This window comes from Andrena cerasifolii, chromosome 4, assembly GCF_050908995.1.
Source record: "Andrena cerasifolii isolate SP2316 chromosome 4, iyAndCera1_principal, whole genome shotgun sequence".
NCBI lineage: Eukaryota > Metazoa > Arthropoda > Insecta > Hymenoptera > Andrenidae > Andrena > Andrena cerasifolii.
Window position 1 is genome coordinate 21071011 of NC_135121.1, and position 24876 is coordinate 21095886.

General features: G+C 44.5%; 1 protein-coding gene across 6 annotated transcripts; it reads left to right on the forward strand.

Annotated features, from left to right (window-relative positions):
* The first annotated feature begins 1320 nt into the window (after nucleotides 1-1320).
* Nucleotides 1321-24687, forward strand: LOC143367609 (uncharacterized). Of its 6 annotated transcripts, XM_076809593.1 has the most exons (10): nucleotides 1321-1491; nucleotides 4259-4693; nucleotides 8046-8310; nucleotides 17667-17823; nucleotides 17891-18113; nucleotides 18444-18609; nucleotides 19131-19409; nucleotides 19932-20101; nucleotides 20173-20478; nucleotides 21131-24687. In XM_076809593.1, the coding sequence occupies exons 5-10, from the start codon at nucleotides 17893-17895 to the stop codon at nucleotides 21276-21278; spliced, it is 1290 nt and encodes a 429-aa protein (XP_076665708.1). In that variant the 5' UTR covers nucleotides 1321-1491; nucleotides 4259-4693; nucleotides 8046-8310; nucleotides 17667-17823; nucleotides 17891-17892; the 3' UTR covers nucleotides 21279-24687. The 6 variants fall into 6 exon arrangements, with proteins under 6 accessions (XP_076665708.1, XP_076665703.1, XP_076665707.1 ...); XM_076809588.1 differs by lacking the exon at nucleotides 17667-17823; XM_076809592.1 differs by lacking the exon at nucleotides 17667-17823 and having other exon boundaries at nucleotides 19932-20077.
* Nucleotides 24688-24876: the final 189 nt, after the last annotated feature.

Genomic DNA, 24876 nt, shown 5'->3' on the forward strand with positions numbered 1-24876 from the left:
AACAAAGGACATAGGTAAGGTGTGCTCTTGCGCAGCCTTCCAGATTAGCCAATAACGTACTCTTCCCAAGATCCTCCATATTGGATTGTCAACCAATACGACAGTTGTAATAGTACATAGGGCGGTATTCACAAACGTTTCATAAGCATTTCACTTAAGACATCAGGAATTCATAGACGTTGCTTAAGATGCATCTTAAGCAAATGCTTAAAACGATTTTAATCTTAAGATACGTTTATGAATACCGTCCATACTGTTGTAGGTGCCAAAAGGATCTCTAACTGTTTTCAAACCCTTTGGGGCTTATTCTAACTTGACCTTTATTTTTCTTTCCTATTACATTTGCGTATACGTATACTCAGCATATAAGCAGGAACCTGCGCATAGACCTGTTCTGCGCTACTATTGGCTATACCCCAACCAACGCTCCCTCGGAGCCAATGAGCTCATTCTACACGCGTGAAATGGGGATTCCATCTCTAGAGTTTACGCTACGCGACGTTAGATTAGTACATTATAAACCTCATAATGTAACTATGCGGCCATATTTTAACATGGCGGAAAGTGGGAAGCACAGACATATATAGACAGAGCGTAAGCTGAGGGGGGTGTAAGATTCGCGGTAAGGGGAGCGATACAGGCAAATCGGGTAACGCAGTGGTTATGCATGCCGAATGCTTCCGAAGCTAACCCGACGTGCCTGTATTTGACCCCTGCCTCTAGAAGATTACTTGAAACGCGACGGTTTGTAGTCACGGATTTTCATGCGAACGCTCCTTTAAGCTAATTTGAAAACACGCCAAAGCGCCCGCGCATACATACGCGCAGCATGCTTCGCGCCAAAAATTTGTCTACTCAGAGGCGAACGAAGAAACATCGCACCTTTCTCTGAACTGTTGTATCGATAAATGTATTGAAATCCTTGTACATACGCATCGACTAAAGATTTTATATTTCTTTTCATTCGTGCACACTAGGTGTTCAAAATGACTACGCATTTCACTTTCGTTTCGACGCCTTCTCGGAAAGTATTCAGCGGTCCACTTATAACATTATATTACTTTAATTCTCTGTTGCCAATCACCATCATTCGGTATGAAAATTGCACCGTTCCGTAATAATTTCTATCCCCACCAAACCAGCCCACTTGAGCCTATTTTTAGTCCTTTGGAACTGTACGTCTCTCCTGACAACCCTAGTGGGGGTGTGTATGTGTGTGTGTGTGCTACCCTTAGTGGGGATTTAACAACGAGGCAGTTGGTGGGGGGAGAAGGAAGCAAGCCGTCAGGGTAACGCATGCCTTCTGACGTTTCAGTCGGCCGCGCGAGCTTGCACCGTGAGTTTGTTATTGGGAAGTCATCTATCCTCTCCCCCTTTCTCCCTCTGTATTACTACATGATACTTGATCCGGTCTGTTTTTCTCTCGCGATATTTTTGCGCGTGTGGCATTTCCTCGCGAATGAATGTATATCGGCACACGTGTAGTGGGAGGTACGTACGAAAAAATTCTATGTACCCATCGACATGTATTTATAATACACGTACATAATCTCTGAACGAACGGTTCTTATCACCGAACACAAAGTAAGTACCTATTATTTGGCAAAGTGCCCGGACGCCTGGGGAAGCAGGTTAATTACTATCGCTAATTCAGGTGACGGAGGGAACTGACGCGTAGCCCTTTCACCTTAAATCTCATTATGGCATCTAATACGTAACACGTATCCATCCCCTCGGTTAGGAGGAGTAAAGAAATTAATCGTAACTTTGGTCGCTCCGTTTTGGTTTAACTTCTTATTGGGGGGTGGGTGGATCAGCTTTGTTACATTTTGCGTGCTGAAACGTAGTTGTACGCGAAACATATGTGCGTAGCTACGTAGTACGCAGATAGGATCGGGATGTTTTTAGAAGCGTGTAACCGCCAAAATTGAGAATGTAGTCAAGGTCGAAGATTGCTCAATTTACGAGCACTTCCTGTGCACCGTGGCCGCGATTTCTCTACCCTTTCATTCGTCTCTTTCGGAAGCATCGAGAACAGAGGGGAAGAAATGGGTAGGTAAGTATGGATAGGCCTAGGCTGAATTATTTTCTCCACGAGATGTTTATCGATCGTACCATTGCGGCTAAATAATTCATCGAAAATAAGTACGCGTCGAATTTCGAGTTTGCATGTTTTCAATTACGAAATCGATGAACCAGAAATAGGACATATTATAGGTATATTTCGTGGGGGGTCTGGGTTAGATAAACATACATTACTGCTACGGAAGCAGTTAAACACTTCCATCTTCGATAGGGAATTAAATTATTACTGGCCAAATTGATATCAGGAGGATTATCTTCGACCTTTCGCCCTGAATGTTCGTGTTTAGAAATAGTTAAAGATTTCGAGGGGGATTATCCATGAATTCCCGTTGGAAAGTCGCGCCGATTTCGTTTGCGAACACCACACTTGACGTTGCTCGCGCGAAATGGCACAATGTTACGTTCGAAGTAACGTATTCATTTACATACTATTACACAGAGGTCGGTCGTTTATTTATATGCAAGCGTGGAACAAACTCGATACGGGGGAAATGAAATTTATCACGTGTGCACGCGTGCATGGTAATAGGTTCAGAAGCGTACAGGTAGGCCGTTACTCTAACGCCATTCTGCGAGTCTTTACCTGCCGGAAGATAGTTCAATTTTCACATCTAATGGAATTTTAAATTATATCGAAGGAGCGCCCACGGGAATTCTGAATATTTCCGCTGACCCCGAGCACTAATATTATTCCCGAATAAACAATGCTTTTAATCGCATACAAGAGTAATCATGGTGGCATTTAAAGGACCGCAAGCTATTTTCTCGAGAAAATTCCGTTCCAGGTGCATTCTAGGTAGCAAATTTTTACAATCTTACGTCGATAATTCTAACCACTTAGGTGTTATACAAGCGTTTCGCGTACTTATGCGTTTAACAAGATGCCTTTTAACTCGCGCTCTGTTGACGTTTAATTCCCGTGCACGCACAAAATTTAATTGGTCGCTGAGAGATTTTACCGCGGTTTAATCATGATTGATAACAACCATCGTTTCGGATCCAGGCTGCGCGCGCGCGCGCGCTTTCAAAAGGAATATGAGAAATAATTGACGCGCTCCTCCGCAACTTTGTTAAAAAAGAATGAAGATTTTACCATCCCACGCTTTTTGTGTGTGTGTGTGTGCGCGCGGGGGGGAGAGTGACCCAGAGGAAGTATGTACGAGGGCGTATATCACATCGGGGCTCCAGTGAGTCCTAAATTACCAAGAAAGAGGTTGGTCGTTATCTCTAATAGTTTCTAAGAAAGTAGGTTGTAATTAGGGTTTATACCAAAAGTGACTTTTGAAAAAACCGGTTGAACAAAAAAAAAAAATATAATTAAAACAGATTTTTTTTAAATTTATGATATAAAGTATAAATCTTTATTTCATTTAGTATTTTTCTCCAGAAAATATGTACTCAAGAAGATTAGTTTTACGGTATGATGCTGATGTGACTTCGAGTCAAAATGTTAACGTTCTTAATTAAATAATTAATTTTTCCATATTAATTCTAATATCTAAAGCCGGTCTTTTAAATGTAAAAACCGTTTTTTTTTCCTCAAAACTGAGCGCGAGTCCGCGATCGTTAATTAATTTAATTAATTTCATTCTCCTTCGATATTCGACGCGCTGTAAACGCTTAATGCTTCGATATCCGTGATTAGCACGGTCGTTTAATAATTTATTTCGACAGCTGCTTTTCTACTTGCATATTTAATCATTTACGCTGATCTTGAAAGTATTGCTAATCAGAAATTACTCGTTCATTACTCATCGCCCGGCGGAACGAGACCTGTCGGTTCAGAGTATGATTAATATCGGAAAGGACTTTTGCCCCTCTTAATAAGCAGAGCAACACTCTAAGGAGTTAAACGTCACCAGAGATTTTAATTGCCGATCGCGCGAGAATTAGATTCTTCGGATGATAAAAGGTAGGACGCGGGATTAATAAGAAACGCAACAGAGCTTCTCGCGCAGCTCTCCCCTGGCTTCTAGTTTTCGGTAGCCTAATTCGATTCGGCTGCTCTTTGCGTGTGCAGATTACAGTGCCCCTTTGGCAATTTGGAAAATTATAATTTCATAATGCTCCGCTTTTCTTCTGTTTATCGTTAGTTTGCGAGGGATGTCTATATCGTCTACCGGAATTACGTGCTCGTCGCGGTTCGAGTATAGAGAGCGTTATGTGTGTTTAGGAATTAATAGGATCCCCGTGGCTGTAATTAATTCACGGCCGAGGCATCCAAGGTGGATACAAGGGGATGACGAAGAACGTGACGAGATGCGTGGAACGCGTCGGGGGAGGGAAATGTCGCGGGGGAAGTTGACTTTCTCGGGGTGAAACTCGTGCCGTGTTACCGGCTGTTTGGCAGCTCTCAAAAGTGACGATTGAAATGTGATGAGAGAGACGAAGGGGGTAGCGTGAACGAAGCCCGGGGACGGAGTAATATGCGCTTGCAAACATCGAGGGGATGCTCGACAAAGGAGGCTCCTAGGAAGGAAAGGTTGAGAGCGACGAAGCACCCCCTGGAGACGGCCGCCGCCGCCGCCGCCGCCGCCGCCGCCTCCTCGTCCTCCTCCTCCTCCTCCTCCTCGATGATGAAGACAAAAGGCACCTCGTGAAATTTCAGGTGAGTCCTTGGAATCCTAGTGCCGATCGCACCAGATTCTGTTGCAAATAATTCGCGCGCAGCGGTGGCCAAAAGAAAGCATCAAAAGTATATTCTGTCTATATTTTTTTTACCTTCTAGCATTTTACAGTCCTCCAAATCGATGGAGTATAATAAATTCTGAAATATAATTCACAGTTCAAACTTTAAACTTTCTTTCCGCCACCACTGTAGGTACTTCGCTCTGCATTGAACTCTGAACCCTAAAACGCAAACTGTTGTCATAATATATAAAAAAAAGGGGGATGAAGCTGTTGGATCTCGAAATCGATGAATTTCAAATTACTTAATGCACTTCGGTGATGATAGTTTAGTTTAGGTAAGAGCGTTGCCCGCGTTCTACGTAGTAAACATAGTGTGCGCGATCGTAACAGCTTGCTTCAAGTGCACGCGATGCTTGTTGGAAGTGTTTATAAACGTGTGTCTGAAAATCGCTCGTTTCCGGGGGTTAAGAAGTGGTTCTTCCGTTGCAAGTCGAAATGAAATTAATTTGCCGCGCAGGGGTCAGATACAATCGCGGGTAGACAGAGTAGCCCAGGGCAGACTTACGCAAGTCTCGGGGAGCGAATGTTATAAACATCGGGAGCAGAGGCCCTCTCTCTCTCTCTCTTTCTCTTCCTGCCTCCGTCTCTCGGCGAACCGAGGACGTGTCTCTCTTTAAAAGGAATTAGCAGCGATACCTTTCAGAGCTCTTGGCCTCCTCTCGAGTGCTCTAGAGCGCAGAGTGCAGAGCACGAGTCATTCGGTCCTCTGCGCGCTGTGTACACTGGTGTCCTTATTAACGATACTCCGGCGCGAACTGCATCTTCGTCACGGTGAACTTGACGGAATACGTGATAAAGGGAGAAAGTGGGGAACGCAATTTTATTTAAATAATTGTACCTGGGTTAACTTTATTTGACGAAGAATATTCATTTTCTAACTTTTATTCGTTGTTAGAAATTTTATTTAAATGAAAATTTTAATACCCATTATCTATTAGATAGTTATTAAGAGCAAATATACCTATATATATAAATACAAGTGGATGCAGTGGAAGAAGACTTAATATTTGAATAAGGATAGAGTTGATATGCTGAATTGAATTCTATATTTTTTTCTCCCCTTTGTTTTCCAAAGCGGCGTTGTAGTATTTCGTAAACACTATTGTCACCCTTTCCGAGTTTGTTGAAAGGTTTCAATAGGTTGTCCGTTGCGTGGAGTTTGGATCGCCCGGATCCGTGCGCCACGGAGATGTAAATCCAGCGATATTCCACGTTGAATACGAGTATAGCACGTCGGAGCCGCGAAACTTTGTTAAAATCGATACGAACCGCGCGGCGATCAAACGATACCTAAATAATGCGTCTGAACGCATATACTAGTACTCGGCCGAGTAATTCGGCGGGCAAGATTTTCACTCGTCAGGTGTAAACCTACCTCAAGTGGTTGGCCGCGAAATTAAACGAATTTTTCTTTATAAATGGAGTATAATCTGCGAGCGATTTAAATACAAATGCGACGAGCAAATGTGCAGGTGAACTATAGTAGTGTCAAGTACAAAAGGGGGAGAGTTAATTGCTATAATTCTCGCAATATGCTCGGGAATGCGGAGCGGCGAGGTGTGTGTGTGTGTGTGTGTGTGTGGAATCTTTGCAACAAAAGAAAATCTCGTGGAGGCCTCGGGAATAGAATAGGTAATCGATCGGGAGTGCACACAAGTGGCGGATTCTTTTTCGATTGTTGCCAATTAATTTTAACAGTATAAACGGAAGATACACAATTACTTCCGTTTAATATTCGGAGGTCCCGTTAACATGTGCGAAGGTATTATTAATATTCTAGTTTATAAAGTCCAACGCAAATAATAGTTGATTACTTGATTATTCAGGGAGGCTACCCTAGAAAGTGCTGAAACCGTTTCTATAGTTGAGACAGAATTAAAAAAATATTAATGTCTCGGAAACGGCGGTATAACCCTGTTTTAAATTTCTTCTAAAATCAATTATCGCAGTTAAGGGGAATTGAATATGCTCCTATAAACGGATTAAGTATTGACCCAGACCTAACTCAGACCCCCACCTATCGGACATTACCACTTTTAAATCAACGTTATTGCTTTTAACGATGTAATAAAATATCCGAGAGGGAAATTGCTTGGATGGAGAAATGTAAATTGGTAAATGATATTTTGGAGTTTTCAATTTTACCGTTATTTATTAATACAGCTTCGCCTGAATGTCGGTTAAGACGCCGTACACAGAAATGATTTTTCGCCCCATTTAAAAGGGCATCGGCGACCTCGATTCGAAGATCTCGGAAAATACGATCCCTAGCTGCGTTTTTTTCTTGTTCAATCACGTTGCCACGTTTTATACAAACAAACGAAAAATAAGAAACCGCAGGAGTACTATAGTAAGGAATATTAAAACCGCCATACCGATCTTTGCTTTTCTTAAAACTGCTAGGATAACTTTGGCGGCGACTTTAAGGAAACTCATGAACTTTATTAAAAATGTAGAAGAAAAAAATATTTTTTTCTTCTTCCATCCCCCTTAAATTGCCGTACGCGATTTTCCACGAACACGCGCGGTAAATGGATGATACAGGCAAGTGTACGCGAAAAGTACAGGAAGTGCGTGCGTGCGGCTCGGAGAGTGCTCCATAAATATCGGAACCCGTCGATCGGTTATTATCAATTATCCACTCCAGCTCTCCATGAAACAGCTGCGGGGACGACCCCCGTGTCTTCGCACCTTTTATCCGTAAACCGCTCGACTCCTGTCGATTCGATGGATCGAAAGGTGGAGAAAAACGTTGTCAAATGCAAAAACCTAAATATTCAAATAGAAGCGAAGAATTCCGAAACTTGGAGCGTTCGTATCTCGAGAACGGAGCCTAAAGGCGGATTCACGCGTGTCAGCGCTGTCGGTGCCGCTACTGCCGCTACTGCCGCTGAAGAGGCAGAACAAGATACAAAGAGATATACTACGCGTGAATCCGCTTTAAAGGTGCAGCAGTCGCTCTTGAACCTCGTCAAGCATCTACCCGTTGGAATCGATTCTGGGAGACTCGAAAGCCTCGAGATGTCGGGAAGTTGCACAATGTCCTCGAATAAATCAGCGTAACAACGTCTCGGCCCGCGATGCCGGCGATTCTCCGGGGCTTTGAGAATTCCAGCCATCGAGCGAAGAATTTCGAAATTCCCGATGCCCTAGTAATCCGTTCCACCTGGCTTCTGGAGGCGTGTATAAATAGAACGATTCTTTGCTGAGGATTTCTGTTTCGATGTCTGGGGCGTGCGGGAATATATGGTGACGTGTGTTCTGTGCAGGACTGGTGGTACAGGCAGGGCATGGTAAGGATGAACTCGCAGCCGTGGGCGAGACGGAGATGACCACTAGATCCGTGCCTCGTCCCGAAGACGAAGACGAGGAGGACGAGGAAGAAGAGGAAGAAGAAGAAGAAGAAGAGGAGGAGGAGGGGGAGGAGGCGGAGGAAGTCGACAAGGAGGCTCGCCCGAGTCTACGATATCACTGCCACTGATATCCGCTCTCTCGTCGCATCGATGCCGATCCCTGCGTCCTCCGTTGACAGAGGTAATAATAATTTGCCCGACAGTCGTCGTGAATTTTCTCAACAGATTCCACCTTTCTTTTAACCATTACCGTGTCAGCGAAAGGAAAAATTGTTGGAGCACGTGCGATCTGATGGGGGCATTCTTTCTGCCCGGCAAAGTCGGCCAAGTGAATCTTGACCCGATCGGATTGTTTACGCTCGGGACCTTGACGCTCGCCAGACCACCAAAGAAATTTCGGAAACGAGCCGCGGAATATTCAGCCCCTGTTACGAAACTTCTTTTCCTTCAGCGCCGCTCGTTTTTCTCGGGGAGATTCCTCCAATCCCAAAAATCCCAGGAAAACATATTCCAATAACAGTAGGTAATTAAATCTAGATGCGTCCTTCAAAGCACATACATATTATGCAATAGTAATGGAATAACTCGCTCGATTAAAATAATGGTTCGAGGAATCGAACGTCGCGGGCATGATCGAGCATCCACGGGTACATTGAGACGAATCCGAGCCGAAGGCCGCGGTCTAAATTCGTCCCATCGGATCTCAGCTCTTATTCCTCTCATGGATCGTACACGTGACCTTCGACCATTCGCGTTACAAATCATCCATTTCCCCGGGAACCATTCATTCTCGTGGATTCTTACTCGCCTAAGCTGCGCCAAGTATCCTCGCGCTAATACGCGGCAATCCCTGCAAAGTAGGTATATCATGCTTCTGAATTAATTTATCGCCTCGGAGGATTCCCTCCCGGATATGTTTACCCGCGGTCGGATTCCGCGAAATCCCTATACCGCGGTGAGATACCCCTTTGTCGTCTCGCGAAACGCTGGGAAATTAACCCGAGTGTTACGCGCGTAAACAGAGGAGAAAATTTTCTTGTCCTTCTTTTAAAGGGAACCACCTTCGATTTCTTAACGCGAGTAGGTACCTAGGTTTAATATGCTTTCATCTTCCCTTTAAAAGAGCGGCGAGCGTAAGAGGCCTGCCTACCACGATAATTATATCCTCGAGAAAAAGTCTTCTCTGAATTAAAAATATCCGATCTCGCGAGCACCCCCGTAGAAAGAAAGTTGACGGAAATAGGTCCGAAAGTTTACCAGTTGGTCATTGTTAGGATTTTGCTTAAGAAAAAAGTAGGGTGAAAAAACTTTTTCGGCTGTATAAAAAAATCAATTTTTTGCAAAGTTTCAATAGCCCTTAACCTCTCTTTTCCCTGTATATCCCCTACTGCGTGCCAAGTACCTCGAGTGCTTTTGCTGCTTTTTCTTGTTGAGCGAGTTCAGCGAGCTGTTTACGCTTCCCTGATCCTTTCAAACTGCCGAGAACAAAAGTTTTCGGTCCGCAACAAGTCAAAAGAAATTCGTTCCCAGCGTAAACGGTTTAGTTGTACCACCGCGGTGCCAGGATCTTAGAACCTTGAGTAAGGTCTGGGTTAGGGGAGGAAAAAAATGCCCGAACCATTCAAGTTCCCCTGCAAAGGGGTGTACGTACTCCGTTGGTCGACCTATACATTCGGCTCGACGGATAAAGGGGGGCCGGGCCGCAGCCCGGGCCCAAACTTCCAGGGGGAGTTTCAAATAATTAAAAATATCTTTTAGATGTTTGTTTTTTAATATTCTTTATTCGTGTCATTACGCATTTTATTGTGTTTTATTACACAAAAATTTACACCCACTCAAAGGTTTGATCCGGCCCCCCGAGGTTTACCGAATCCCGAATCCCGAATTAAATTGGGACGTGGTCGGTCCCGTTTTTGCGCGGACAGAAACGTGAATATGCGAGTGATTGAAATTATAAGCGAGTCTAATTGGAATTAGTGGGCACTCGTCGACGGATCGGGTTTGGTTTAGCGCAGCGATGAATGCGAGCGATTGCAGGTGATTACAATTTGGTGACCCTGGCGTACAATGGCGCCCGTAGGCGACGGATGGACAGCTTCTTTTAATGGGTCAAGTGTGAAGTACTAATTACACCCGTTTCCATCCGCCGACGGACCTGCTTTCTGCTCTGCTCTGCTCTGCTCTGCTCTGCTCTGCTCTGCTCTGCTCTGCTCTGCTCTGCTCTGCTCTGCTCTCCTCTCCTCTCCGATCACACTAAATTAGCGTCGTGTGAAAGATTGGCAAACCTCTGGAACCCTTCTGCAATCTGTTCGAGGAACTGCTTCGATCGACAGTTTTATCATTTTAAAATTCCACTCTAAAAGCTGTTGAGAAAGTAGCGCAGACAACATTGAATTTTCAATTTTAGTAACACAAATGATTTACTTTTTTTATTTTCATTGCAAGCTTATATTATACATATACTTACTTCGTATCATTTTACTCACTTGCACCCCCCATCCCCCAAGAGAAAGAAAAAAGGAGTAATTCAAGAGCTTTGTAAAAAGAGAAGAAAACTCGATTTTACTTTTTAAATAAATTTTTATAATCTCCTAATAAATCTTATTGAATTTGCATTTAAAATATTTTTATCCCTTCAACTGGGCTCCCCCCGAAATTAAATCCCGAGTGCGTTACAGCACAGTGGTATAGGTGGTACATGTAGGTATACATATCACAGAACTCTGTATCACCTCGATTGTCTGTGCGCGACAGTCGCATTCTACATAATTAGGCTTCAAGAATTATTTGCTCCTGACGCTCAGCTATATCTGTGTATTTTACAATATCATAAAGTGACTCGTATCATCGAAGAATCAAACCTGACGTCACCAGAACTAAAGGCACGTCCATCGTAACGCGATATGTACCACCTATTAATTTCTAGTTTCCCTATCCGCACACACCAAGCACTCTTCACCCGCCGCGCTGTAGCGAATACGAAACTTCTAGATCCTCTCCCGACACAAACTTCTAACGATAGAACATCCCCTAAACCACCCTAAATCGACAATGAGAGTTCCATCAAGTTCGCTTTCGGTCAGATTCTTTAATCTGAAAGCGTAGAAAGAAAAATTAAGAGACACCGGACGACGGGACACCACGGGGGATTGGGGATTGGGGATTGGGAACCGCGGCTCGGCTTGGGTGTCGGCTACGAGCGCAACGGTCGAGGCAGATGGTTAATTTCGATAAGGCGGCGAGCTTATTATCGAGTGGGTGGAGAACGGAAGGCAGCCGATGTAAGCACGTATCGTAGCTTTTGTGGCTGGCAGAATGGATTCCATAATGAGATGCCGTGTAAACTGGGACATCTAATTATACTCGAGTGCACACCACTCCAGAAACGTTCGGTCGACCCTGGAGCGGGAGCCTGGCTCCTGTCGAAACGATAACGAATATTCAAGGATCAATCGCGGCGGCCATCGGTGCCTCGCGATATTCGCGAAGAACTTGGATATTTCTTGTATACGTAGCTTTGGCGAACGGACGTTGCGAAGGGCTGCAGCAGCTCGAAACTTTTGGAAAAAAAAAATTTAAGCGTAGGGTTTACGCGCGGCGAGCTGAACTATACCTATGGCGAGAGCTGTACTACGCTAGATACCAGCAAATGGGAATTGCGCCGCTCCGCTGTTCGGCATCGGGGACATAAAGTTCTCTGGAAGAGTTTCGGCTGCTTCATTAGGCAATCTGGCTGCTATTATAATGGGAATTGTAACGAAAAGAAGAAATTGTCTCGATGGAAATAGTGGAGCTTCGTATCAGCGGAGAAGAAATTTATCATTCGGCATCCGTGTCCTCGTCATCCTCATCGGTGACCCCTTTAAGTCATTTTGCCACCGAGAAACCAAACCACCCGCCCGCTGTTTTTCAATCGCGCAACATTGCAGGCGCTTCCGAAATATCAGTTATCGGGCATTTGAAATGCAAAAAGGGGGAACAATGAGTGCAACGGCTGAGGAACGAAAAGGATGCAATCACCGGGGAGCACAATCAGTCCTAAGTACGAGCTTCTCAAGCACCATCGCCCTATCGGTATATGTGTATATATCTCTTTCTGTTGTAACGATTCCTATTTTCTTCCGTCTCTCATTCGCCCTTTGCTCTTCACCGTTCTACATTAATTCCTGCTTATTCCCGTCGAACAACCGGAGTCAGACCGCTCGAAAATCAAGTATTTTTCCCGAATTATTTACAAGGGGATGAAAGCAAGAACAGGATTTTCCTTTTATACAATGTTTTTTATACATAGATACTTAGGGTTTTGTAGCCGAATACGAGACCCATTTCTTAAAAACATCATAACCCTTGACTGAGAACACTTTTACTAAAATTCGATACACATTTTAAAAGTAGAATATGTATTCTTTAGCAACCTACTGGAAAGTATTATAAAAAAAATTAGGTTTCTTCGTAATAAAATAAAAACGAAAGTCATTCAACACAGTTTGTTTTTTCCTGAAACTTATTTTTTCCTTCTTTCTTTTATAAAGTTGGCATGTGAAATCTATTTCTTCACTGCCGCGCAGTCTTCGTGGGCCCACTTAACCCGTTGGTCCCTCTAAAGGCTTGCAAACTCCATTGCAAGCACTATACAACAGTATATGTGAAAATCATTATACACTTACCACTTTAGAGGTATTTGTAAGTTAATCGAACCACTTGAAAAACTTTCTGCAATGATAGGTACAACGGAAAAAAGAATTGTTTCTTTTTTTTTTGCAATCACTGCGAAACGACGCGAAAAGACGCGAAAAGACGCCTACGCATTAGACGACTGTATATGTATATATTCTGCCCAAGAAAAAAAAATTCTACAGTTTATAGTATTAATAAATATTACTGAAAAGTTCATTTCCTTGTAATTAATTCCCCCCAAAAGTTACATTTTTACCAAATCCGACTGTGCCTAGTCCCCTGACGGCTCAGAAATGGCACAGTTTAAATCCGACTTCACAATCAGCAGAGGTAGACTTGAAATTTCAGAGTTAATTAATCCGGCAGTCTTTGCGCATGAAAATCAATCGATCAGCTAAACACATTACAGGTTTTTCACCCGAACTGTTTTCCTGATACATATTGTTAATGAAATTTAGGTTAAATCTGATTAAAAAGAAACGATTGTTGAGGTATTCTGAATATAATTATAAAATAATTGAGAGAGTGCCAGTATCGGGAATGGAGTATTAATTAATTCGAGGTTTAAAACATTATCGAAGGAGATCGAGGTTGTGGCATCTGCGAGAAGAAGGGCGCTTCAGATATTGTTCAGACTTTCCCATTGGAAAAGAAAGTCTACAATTCGTATCGGAAAACTTTGTGCCCCGTTCAGCGAGCTCGGTCCGTTTTTCGTCAGCCCAGATGCGACAGTTATATCGATTGTCTTTGCCACAGGTGTGAAAAGTCATTTCGCCATCCGATAAAATGCGGTCCATTAAACTATCATTTCTGTTTCGCGCAACCAGCCACTGTACCTACTTGCATTCTGTACACAGCCACAAACATAGCATTCGAAAGCCCTATTTCGGCGAGAAGCAGCCCCTTAAATTTCCAAGCCGATTTTCCCGAAAATGAAGCGCTATATAAAAAAGAGTTACTCTTTCCTTTGAAACATTTTTTGATATTGCGGAGGAATCCGAAAATAGAAGCGTTCCACAGCTTCTGGTTAGAGGCGGCTCGATTGGTGCCGGCGGCGATTGTCCTTATCAGACATCGAAACGTCTGATCGATACGCTGCCACGTATCGCGAGGGAGGGCCATTAAATTAATTGAACCGTAGCGCGTGGTCGGCCGTTGCCGCGCGAGCAGGGGCATTAAAACGAATAACCGCCTATCCGTTTAATGTCGGCGGCGCGAGCGTTGAAGACGCGTCGATAGGTAGACGCCGAGTCCTGCGGGAAGTTCGCGCGGCGAGGGTGGAGGGTCCCTTTCTTCCCTTAGTTTCTTCGAAATCCGAGGAACATCGTAGCATCGAAACAGTGACAAGAAAAGGCAGAAGCAACAGTGAGCCGGCCGTGAGCTTTGACCCGGTGACCCGGGTAGTGCGTGGGAGGGCTGGGAAGAGGGCACGGAGCGAGGAGCGAGGAGCGAGGAGCGAGGAGCGAGGAGGGGTTCTTTCTCCTCTCGCAGCCTGGAATCGATACCTGGCTCCCCTGCCAGCTCAACCACCCCGACACGAGTCCTCTCCGTGTCTACCCTTCTCTGCTCCCCCTCGCGCCAAGCTGAAATGCCTTCGACCGCCTACCTGCCTCATATCGATTCCCATCCGACACGACCCCCTTTTGTCCATCGCGAAGAAAAGGACGACTCCTTCTTCTTCGGCGCTTCGCAAATTACCAGCCAGTCATTCTACTTTACCTATTTTCTGCCCACCGCTGCAAAGCGGTTCAAGGGGTATCTTGGGGCACGTAGATACTTGGGACGTGCAGTGTAATTTAGTTTCACGTAGGCTTTGTGATCGCTTATAAGTACCTACCCCTTTTGGCAGGTGCTAAAGTAGGGGCTATGGATCGTTGCGAACTGATCGTAGACACAGATAATCATTCTATCGCGCTCTTAGAAAGATTCAAGAATCGTGAATTATTTCTGCAGCGTGTCTAGCTCGATACTTACTATAATTGGGTGGTGTGGAGCTTTAAACGTTTACCGTTTCAGGCTATTGATAGACGCGGGGTGGCCGTGTCAGGCTCTCTATGCTACCCCGGGTTCAACAAACCTGTTACCTAGTCCCGATAATAATCAGCGATCCAAAAAGGGTTCCTCAGAGGTGCATAGTCCCTTCGTTAAGTCCCTATACCACGAATGCGACTATAACGTAGGTATTCGTAGAAGCTCGCTTATAACACGGACGGATGCTCATTATCCGCGATGGCCCATCCACGGTGATGGATGGGGCCGTTTCAATGAATTTTCCAGTATTTAAGGGGGGAGGAGGAGGACGAGGCCTCGCGATCGAGGGGGAAAGAGCCTCGATTATTTAAGAAGATTACACGTGTCCAGATTCTTTTCTGTGGTAGCTCGCGCGATGCTCGTTTCAGGCTCGGGTTGTTATCGAGGCTATCAGCCAAATGGCTTTAAAGCTCTCCGAGGATTCTCCGAGGCAGGAACCTTGAGGGTTACCGCACACCAGCCACAGGTTGTCGTCCTGGCTCGCTTAAATCGACCTATTAACCCCCTTATTCACTGCTTCCTAAGCGAAATCACGGAATTTCGACCGAGTTCACCGTGGGATTCCGTTTCGTTGAACATCTAAAGAACCTATCCTGTTCCTTTCTTCCGCCCCTCCTATTTCAATCACTCGAATCTTTCAGGCCTGAAAACCTCGCGTCTTCAATCGCGGACCTCCTTTTTTTTCTTTCGCTTCTCTTCGATATCCGATCATCCTCGTCGTCGCGGTCGCGTCGCACTGTCTCGGCAAAAGCTGTGGAAACGCATTTTTCGGTGGCGAAGGATCAGAATAACGAATGGAGTATTTAGATATGCACCAAATTTCGTTATTCGTATTCGCAAAGTTTATAATAGGATTTTAATAACCATATTCCGACACTTACCTATTCTTAATCTTAATATAAAAAGCAGAAAGTTTACATGTTTGTGCGCGCGCGCGCGCGTGTGTTCGTTTGTCGCTGAAGAATGTGACTATTTTCACCAAAAAAGAAAAAATTTATTTTTATAAAATCAGAATCTAAATTCCGGGCGAAGCGGAGTAGTAAAGATAGCACTATAATAAAGGGGAACAATAAATATAACTCGTGGCAGTGGTGGTGTGTTGCGCTTTATCGAATGTTTCGTGCTCGTTTCGATACGTTTGCGCAGTGTCGTGCTCCGGCCGATGGAAATAAGGGTGAAATTAGGTTTTCCCGCAGAATGGCCAACGCTATCAGTGAGACAGGGGTCTTATCGAGACGTCGTAAGACAGGCTCCATCGATTCCGTTGGAATCAATATACCTACAAAACCGACAACCCTTATGAGGAGCACAATGATAGGATAGGTCGGTTGTAGCGAAACGCTGCTATCTGGACCGTCCTTTCTCCGCAAAATTTTCCCAATCGAAAAATGCTCTCTGGGATTTCCACTCCCAGTGGCGCGCACTCAGAATTTAATCTTGGGGGGAGTCGAGTTGAAGGGTTACAAATATTTTTTAGGTGATTATAAAAAATTTATTTAAACAATAAAATCGAGCCTTCGTTTCTTCTTACAAAGCTCTTGAATTACATCATTCGTGATTACTTTAATTATTCTCATTCAGCATTTTCTCAATTAACTACGAACAAGAGAAGCGAAGTTACGCCTGAATGTTTTGAAATTTTCCAACGCGAAAGCCACCGTCCCCCTCTTCATCTTTGTTCCCAAAGTGTTCTCCATTCTCGAGCTTGGCAGCTCTCGATTGAGTGGCACTCTATATAGGACACCCCTCGAAAAGTTCCGTGCTCTTTATTGATTATCGCTGCAATTCGATAGCTGGGCCATGACTTTTTTCGATCCTGGCACCACGTGGTCCCGATGCCTTTTCGTATGGGAACATCAGTCACGCTCCACCGTCATTATTTAAAGCAAATAATTAAAGCTGATAATCCATCGCCACTTTAATATCTAACCAGGGCCGGGTTTACATTTTGGAAGCTCTAGGCACATCGTTACGAGGCTTCGCAAATTCTTCAGCTGCCTCTAGTAAAAACTAGAGGATTATAAAAATAATACGAATTCAATATTTAAGAAGCGGTATTTTATTTTGCAACTGTAACTAGTCTGTTTTTCATATTGTTGTTCACGAAGAGTAAGGTTTTAAAATATGGCCCCACAGAGGGTCGGGGACCATCTCGCGCCCATGGTAAACACGGCCCTGCCGTGGACAATATACTCTTTGCAATTCGCCTGAAAATTTCGAGCAACGTATATGGTGTTTTTTTTTTTTGCGCTGGAAAGCTCATCAGTTTTTCAGATCAGCGCGCTCGAATTCAATGAATACGAATCACTTCCGGCGAGACGCGTGCCTCGCCCTGGAAAATGAGAGAATCCTGAATAGACGGATAAAACCGCTCCGAGCGGCCGCCGTTTGTCAACTTTTTGAAATATCGATCGGTGGAAGTTGGATGCTCCTGCACATTACGAATTTGAATACTTGCCCGCCGAGCATAGTTGCAGTTGGCAGCTTTCCCCGATTCGGCCTCGATCGGCCGTAATTGTTATTTTTCCAAAGCGTATCTGGGAGGACGGGTTGAAATTGCTCTAACAGAAGCTCCCACAGATTTCTAGGCCCTTCGCGGCTGATTCCGCTCGGAGCATCCGAGCGCGAACCGTGTCATTTCGCGAGTGGCGTCATCTATTTATCAAGGTGCACGCGAGTATAATGGCTGGTCGCGACGCCTTAACGATAAGCTACGGGACCGTGGCAATTGTTACTTAGACCTTTGGAATTTGAAAATGATGAAATTTCAACTACTGCAAAAGGTAACAACTAATTGTATCAGGTAATTGGGAAGAATATTTTTTGCAGATTTGATTATTTGAGTTGAGAGTAGAGCCTGGACTCTGGAGGAGCAGTTCACAAAGGTCTGGGCACTTATCAGTTCCGTGTCGGCGTGCCAGAGTGGTAAGATGAAGAAAAAGAGACCGTGGCAAGCTGGCACGGAACTGACACGGAGGTGATATATGTATGTGCGCATAGACCTGCTTAAGTATTAAATATTAAAAGGAAGTATATACGTTTGCTTGGTTCAGGTATGGGGAGTGTCGTCGGCAGCAACGTAAACGTAAGCAACATGACGACGAGGAGAATGGACTCGACGACGTTCCTGCCGGAAGCGACGCCGACCCTCAGCGAGCGGGAGCAACTGAAAATCGAGTTCTACAAAACCTACGACGTGATGACCGGGGTCCGAATTGCAGCGACCCTCGGTGGTTTCTTCGGTCTCATGATCCTTCTGCTTGTTTATAAAAGCAGGCAAGTTTTTTTCTCATTTTGCCCGAAATGCGTTCGTAGAAGCGATCCCCTGATCATTTTCAAAATACTTCCGCGGAGTCCATTTTGGTCTATAATTTCAACTTGTTATAATAATAATAATAAGTACATCATCCAGAATTCGTATCTCCGCCAAGAGTTTCTAATGGCAATAAAAGAAGTAACACGCGTGGTTTAATATGTAGGGCAGGTCCAGACCGCTGTCCCCGCATCCGTCAAGTGGCGGTTAAAGTAGCTCTCTAGCTAGCCCCCTGTATTTAAGACAGTTAGGGGGGCAAAGGTGAAATAGTGAGATAAAGTTGTGCGGTGTAGGTGTAAATCGAGCAAGCAGCTGGCGGATCCGAGACTGACCGCAGCAGCGGCCGCAGCCGTAGCTGAAGCAGAGGCCGAGGAGAGAGCCCTTGCAGCCGCCCTTGAAGCCATCGCCAGATTACCGCCAAGACCAGATCGAGGCCCTAGGAGATCCCTTTGCGTCGAGGTCAGTCTATTCGGCGAACGAGCCAAAGTATCCGTGACTATAAGTTTATACCATCTGGTGGTTTGCCCGCATATTCAGGTAGGTCTCAAGTGATACTCGGATCTTTTTTCATCTAGTAACTGCTGTCATTCTGCAATTTTTTATTGTTATAAAGAAAATAAACCTTAGTTTTTCGTTTTTCGATTTTCGAGGACTAGAACAGTTCCCACACCCCAACACTCGTCGGAAAAGAATTTTTTTCAGTGCGATATGTGCGATAAAAAAGATGAAAAAATTCCGAGTATTACTTCAAACATACCTTAATATGCGGGCAAAACGCCAGATAGCGTGGCCTTATGGAGTTTATTGAATAAATTCTTAAATAGGGCGTTGCAAAACGAGCAGTTACACTATAGTAGAGTACCCCTAAGGGGTTGCATACGTTTAGCTGGGGAGAAAACGAACGATTTTAGGATTTTTTTTAGGGGTTTTATTACACATGATTTATTATAGCCAGACTGAAGTACAGTGTTCGGTTGCAGGTGAGTCAAGCGCATTCTCCGAGAATCGGACCACGTTTCGCGTCGGTTGGAGGTGGATACGAGGCTCTGTTAACGGCGCCGACGAAGCATCCGAATCTAGCACCGCCCGAGGAACAGAGGAGATGCAGCTTGGTGACTTGCAGCAGTACAGGAAGTAGTTATCTCGAGAGGAGGGGGTCAGCGATGCCGGTGCCGTGTCTGCCGCTTCAGCCTACGTTCTCCACGAAACACGCTGCCCACGACGAGTCCTGGGGCTTTTATTATCCCATCGATATTCAGGTGGTACACAAACGGTTTTACCTTCGTATATGTCCTGCTTTGTCCACCCTGGCCGACTCGTACCGATCCTGCTTTCTCACAAGTGCTCCCTCAACCACCGATTATTGATACCTCTTGACGTCCCGTTACCTACGAGCAAGCAGGCCCAGAACGAAACGCAATCTTCTTTCCTTTTCTCCTTTTCTGCCCTACCTTCGCATCACACCACCAGGGGCGGATTCTTCAAAATTTACCGCCCCTAAGCTAACAACCGTCTCCCGCCCATTTTAATTTAAAACAGTCGAGACAATTTCAACTCGTATCTGAGTCATCGCTAATTCGCTACACGAAAAGAGAAAAGTCAATTATTTTTAAAGTTGTCGCAGCCTCTGTGTCTAAACCTTTCCCAATTTCTTTCGCTCCAAAATTTCCCACTCTCCAAAATCTGCCGCCTTAGGCTGCAGCCTACTTACCCTATACTCGATAGCTTTTATCCCTTTCCATGTGCGATGTTAAGAAGTATAGACTAACTTCTCGCGACAGGTAATCCAACCAACCCCGGAGCTTTCCCCGTGCACAAGCGAAGCAGGTCTTTACGCGAACGAAGTGCTGATCGCAGGGACCACTGGCAAACGGGCCCCATTGGCTTCCATGGGCAGCGTCGATCCCCCGGAACCAGACTCCTCAAGGTCGTTATTAACGGTCTCATTATGGTGCCTATTCATGTGTCTTTAGTCTTGATTGCATTTGCACGAATTATTTTCGATCGTGGTCGTTGTTGAAGGTCGCTCGGCTCCGACTCGGTCTTCCTCAGAAACGACGAGCTAGAACAAGAAGAAGACGACGACGACGACGACGACGACGACGACGACGACGACGAGTGTCTGGGCACGGAGGACGAGGTGTCCGGGTTCTCGACCGACTCCGAGGCACCTGGGCCCAGCTGTCGACGATTCCTTCGAGTCCCGGCGAAGAAGAAGGAAACGGTGGAGAAGTGGGACGGTTGCACCGGATGCGTTCCTAGACGACGAACTGGAGGGAAGCCCTGCAAAGCTTGCCACAGCATCAGCGCGGCTGTCGAAACCTCCAGGTACATCTTGTTCGTGGTTCGACAACCTTTCAATCTTTAATCTTAGTTCAATCGATAACTACCGACGGCGTTGTCATCCGTTCAGCAGTTTCTCTCTCTCTCTCTCCCTCTCTCTTCTGCCTATCTACCTGTCTTCTTTCCGGTGCCTTCACCCGTCACTTCGTCCACAGGGGGTGTGTACCGTAGTGGAAGTATAACAACTTCGTAGACAATCAGAAACCTGAAGATATCGAGAAGAAATTCCTCGAGCCACTGACCTTTTTTTTTAATAATTCTTCTTACTAGTTAACCCACAAGGGTGGAAGTAAAGATTCCTCAGCTATTTATAACACAGCTTGAATTAGAGACATTACGATCGTGATCAGTATTATCACTTTGTTTCAGTATTTTTGCAACTACTTCTGAACAATTTCAATTGATCGACGAGGTGTTTAACGAAGTCTACTCGCAGTAAACTCACTAAACAGTCAAAGTTTCTTATTCACCCCTTCCGTAAAAAGTTTTTAATACTTTAATACGCAACTTTGAAGTTTCCCCATTTATGCGACCAGTATGGTGGCGTTGTACGGGCCACCGAAAGTGAATTTCGCGATGCATGTGGAGGGAAAAGGTGCAGAGGGTGCAAATCGTTGTTGTGTTGGCATGTCGACAGGTCTCGGACAGCCTCTGCGAGTTCAAGCAGCCAAAGTAGCCTCGGTTCTCCGCCGTGTTGTTCGCCAGCTATCGAGCTCAGGCACAGACCACCGCAGGCGCCATTACCATCCAGCCCACCGGTCTGGTCGCAAGAGACGCTCTTTTAGTTATTTAAAAACATACCAGAAGGCTTTCATGGACGGGCCAGCAATCGCACAAAAGCATCCCTTCCGAAGAGAACGGACTAAGGTTGATGCAAGGGACTTTTACGATGGTTCTTAACGCTGGCTCCATTTCGAATGCATTGTAGTAGTAGAAGAAGGGGCTGAAAGGGGAAGGAAATGTAATGCTGTAGGGGTCTAAAAGAAGTGGACTAGATTCTGCAGCGGGAGAAAATGTATAGGAACTAGTACTAAAAGTAATACAAATCAAACACTCGCTGAAATCGAGAGCTAACGTGGGAGGAAAACGTGATCGAAGGAGAGAAGAATGCTATAGAATACAGTGGTGGAGGAAAGACGAGGAAGAGGATCGTGTAGAGTCGAGAAGGACTTTAACAAATGAAAAGGCAAGTGGTGGTATGGGATCTGGGATGGTGGAAGAAGAAATATAGATGTCAGTTGAAGTGAAAGGAAGAAGGAAGAAGTAATCGCAGAAGACAGTATCGTCGAATTCTAGTAAGGTGGAAAATAATTATGCGGATCACCTAGAGCTCTGGTAGGAATAAGAGAAAATGGACTTGAAGGGAGGAACAGAAGTCGACTGTCGTCGAGTTAACAGAAACATAATTAGATAGTAGGATAATGCAGACGCGCAGGTGGGAAAAGATTCGATCGGGAATTATTTGAATCCAGTTCTCAGGCACGCCGTCGCCGCGCCGGTGTTTCGGAGACGAGAGAGAGAGAGAGAGAGAGAGAGGGGGGGGGAGAGAGATTGTATCGAGAACGAAGCGATTGAAGAGATGAAGAATGAGAGTAGGCTGTATACCAGGAGAAGGAGGAAGTAAAGGAAATGCCAGGATGTTTGTATAGTAGCTTCTAAGATACCAGGAAGAAAAGGACGGGAAAACTAGCAGGCTAAATACTCGTTAAACGAACTGTTGTAAAAAGAAGAAGACGTATGCACGAAGATAGCGTGCCATAGATATACTGTAAATAACGGGAGAAAAAGAGGTCGAGCGACCTCCTCTTTCTCGCATTCGAGAAAGAGGGAAGAGACCGTGTATTATGTTTGTATCGCGTTAGAGGGAAACAAATAATCAAAACTTTTAAAAAAAGACGTTTATCTATAGCTGTGCGTGTAAAGAGCAACAAAATGAAAGATACTTCGACTTATCGTTATTGATTTTTGTTTTTTTACCATGTATCCATGTATGTACGTACAATATGCGCAAATTAAGATTAAACAAAAAAAAAAGAAAAATGTTAGATTACTCGAGTTGCGGAGTAAGTTGAAAAGGGAAGCGACTATGGTATTAAACGATTACGTTATTTTCGGCAGCTGGGAGAAATATTTTTCGAGCGAGACGGCTGGCGGGATCGTTCCGCGGAAATCAAACTGTTACGAAGAAAACGACTGTCTGGTTAGAAATTGGAAAGTTGCGAGCGTTTCGAAAATTTAGTTAGGTCATGTTTCTTCGAAAAGTGAAAAAACACTCGCTTTGTTAGCTTTCGGAAAGTTCATCTTCTTCCAATGGATTAATGGAAGAAAAAAAAATAGAACAGAGGAATGTACCTCGAGGATATACCAATTATACATTTCTCCGGCGTTCTTTTCTACGTATATAGTTTGATTCCTAACTTTCTTGTGCTTGATTAATTGATTAATTAAATGACGCTTCGATGACTGCCAATTATTAAGAAGCAGAAATCCTTCGCGTGCGTGCGTGCGCGTGTGTGTGTGTGTGTGTGTGTGTGTGTAGGAAACTAGATAGAAGATCGAAGCCAAATATTTAATAGTGTTGTGAACTTTTCCATTAATCGGGACGCGTTTATAATTATTATACAGTCTTTCGGTTGCAGAATCAAACACGCGAACTTTGTACTTGCACTTCTCCAACACGAAGATCGCTTTCGAAACGACGTACATATGTACATAGGTACTTCTTAAAGCAAATCGGAGTGAATTCTCTTCTTTTACAAATAAAAGCACTAAGCTTCGTACCTCGATCCCACAATACAATTATTAGAATCGACCTAAACGTTCACTTTCTGTGTATCGAAATCTGTCGGGAGAGAATGACGCCCGATTCGCTTTGTCGGTATATCAATGAAAAGTTTTGTATTAATCTAACGAACGTTTCGGTTTTAAGCCGAAACTTTCGTAGAAATTATAGTCGGTTATAATTACATGCGTGGTACGTTGCACAGTACTGCACATGTACCAAGGGCGTCTGCAGATATTTTTCCATTTTGAAAACCAGTCAAGTTGGCCGGCGACGATTTTGTAGCGGCAATTTAATTAAAAACTTAAAAAAGATTTCCAATCACTTGTCCACCTCCCCTCTCACTGCCGACGCCTATGGTATATACCATATTAATGCAATTCGCAAATCCTTTCGTTCGGATATTGATTTTGCTGCGTTGAACTATAGGTATTGTCTTGCGTTACGTCGCTAACGACGTTTGCATTTTTATACCAACGAACCGTCGCGTGGAAGTGTGTTGTAAACGCGAGCCCGATTATGCGTTTAATGCCTTTCCGCCGGATCTTCTTCCATTACCATTTGCGCGGGCAGTGCCGTCGACGAAACGGCACGCGGCCACGGTTGCAATTATTGTAATCGCGGTAGACTTGGATAGCTGTTAAATGAGTGACAGAGATGGAGTTAGGCAAGGAAAGATGCCGTAAAGATCATGGGGTGCAGGTACATGTTTTACCATTTTTCAGTTACGATGTCTAATTGTATGTAAAAAGAAAAAAAAAAATTACTCGAAGGTGGTAAAGACGAAGCCGCACCTCGGTTGCTGCAAGGTTCTCGATTAGAATCGAAGGGCAGAGAATTGAATTGGGGGTGATTATGATTGTGACGTAATGGTTCCAGCGAGTCTCTCCTCTTGTACGAACAATAAACCCTTCACCGTTTCCTACTATCATTTTCTTTCATAAACTCGGACGGTTTTTAGAACCCGACTTATCGCTATGCTATTCTATCGAATCTACTGGCGACACGCTCCCCATCGCAAACGGAGATCTGGATAGAAGGGATGGGGGGTAGAAGTTGTCATTTATCTCGAGGACCGTGCACTACTCCGTAGGAGACCTGTTTGTAAAAATCTACTCTAGACGCATGGCCGTCGGGATAACGATAATGGATGGTAATGAAAGTAACCCCTCTCTGTGCCCCCGTGTGCCCCCGTGTGCCTCTGTGCGAATCGTTTTCAACAAGGGATGTGTGCATGTATACCTACCTCGACTTACACCGTTCACGATGACAATCCTTACGACCTTTCGTCTCAACTCCTTTTTCCACGAACGAATGGTAGAACACTCGTTTTCTTCGCCGTGTCTCTATTTTTTCAGGATACAGAAATAAAATGTACGTGTTGAACATAAAATGTTGATGATGTTACAGTATCTTCCACGATTGTTTATTTAGCGATCTCTTCTGTACCTTGAATAAGCGATAATGGCACTCGACCCGAGGAATGCCTTCTTACTTTCCATTGTAATTTATTCGCTTTGATTCGAAATATTTTTGCTTCTTTATTATTTGCATTCAGCGCTACTTAATTATTGCGAGAAGACTGATCGGTTGAGTTCGCT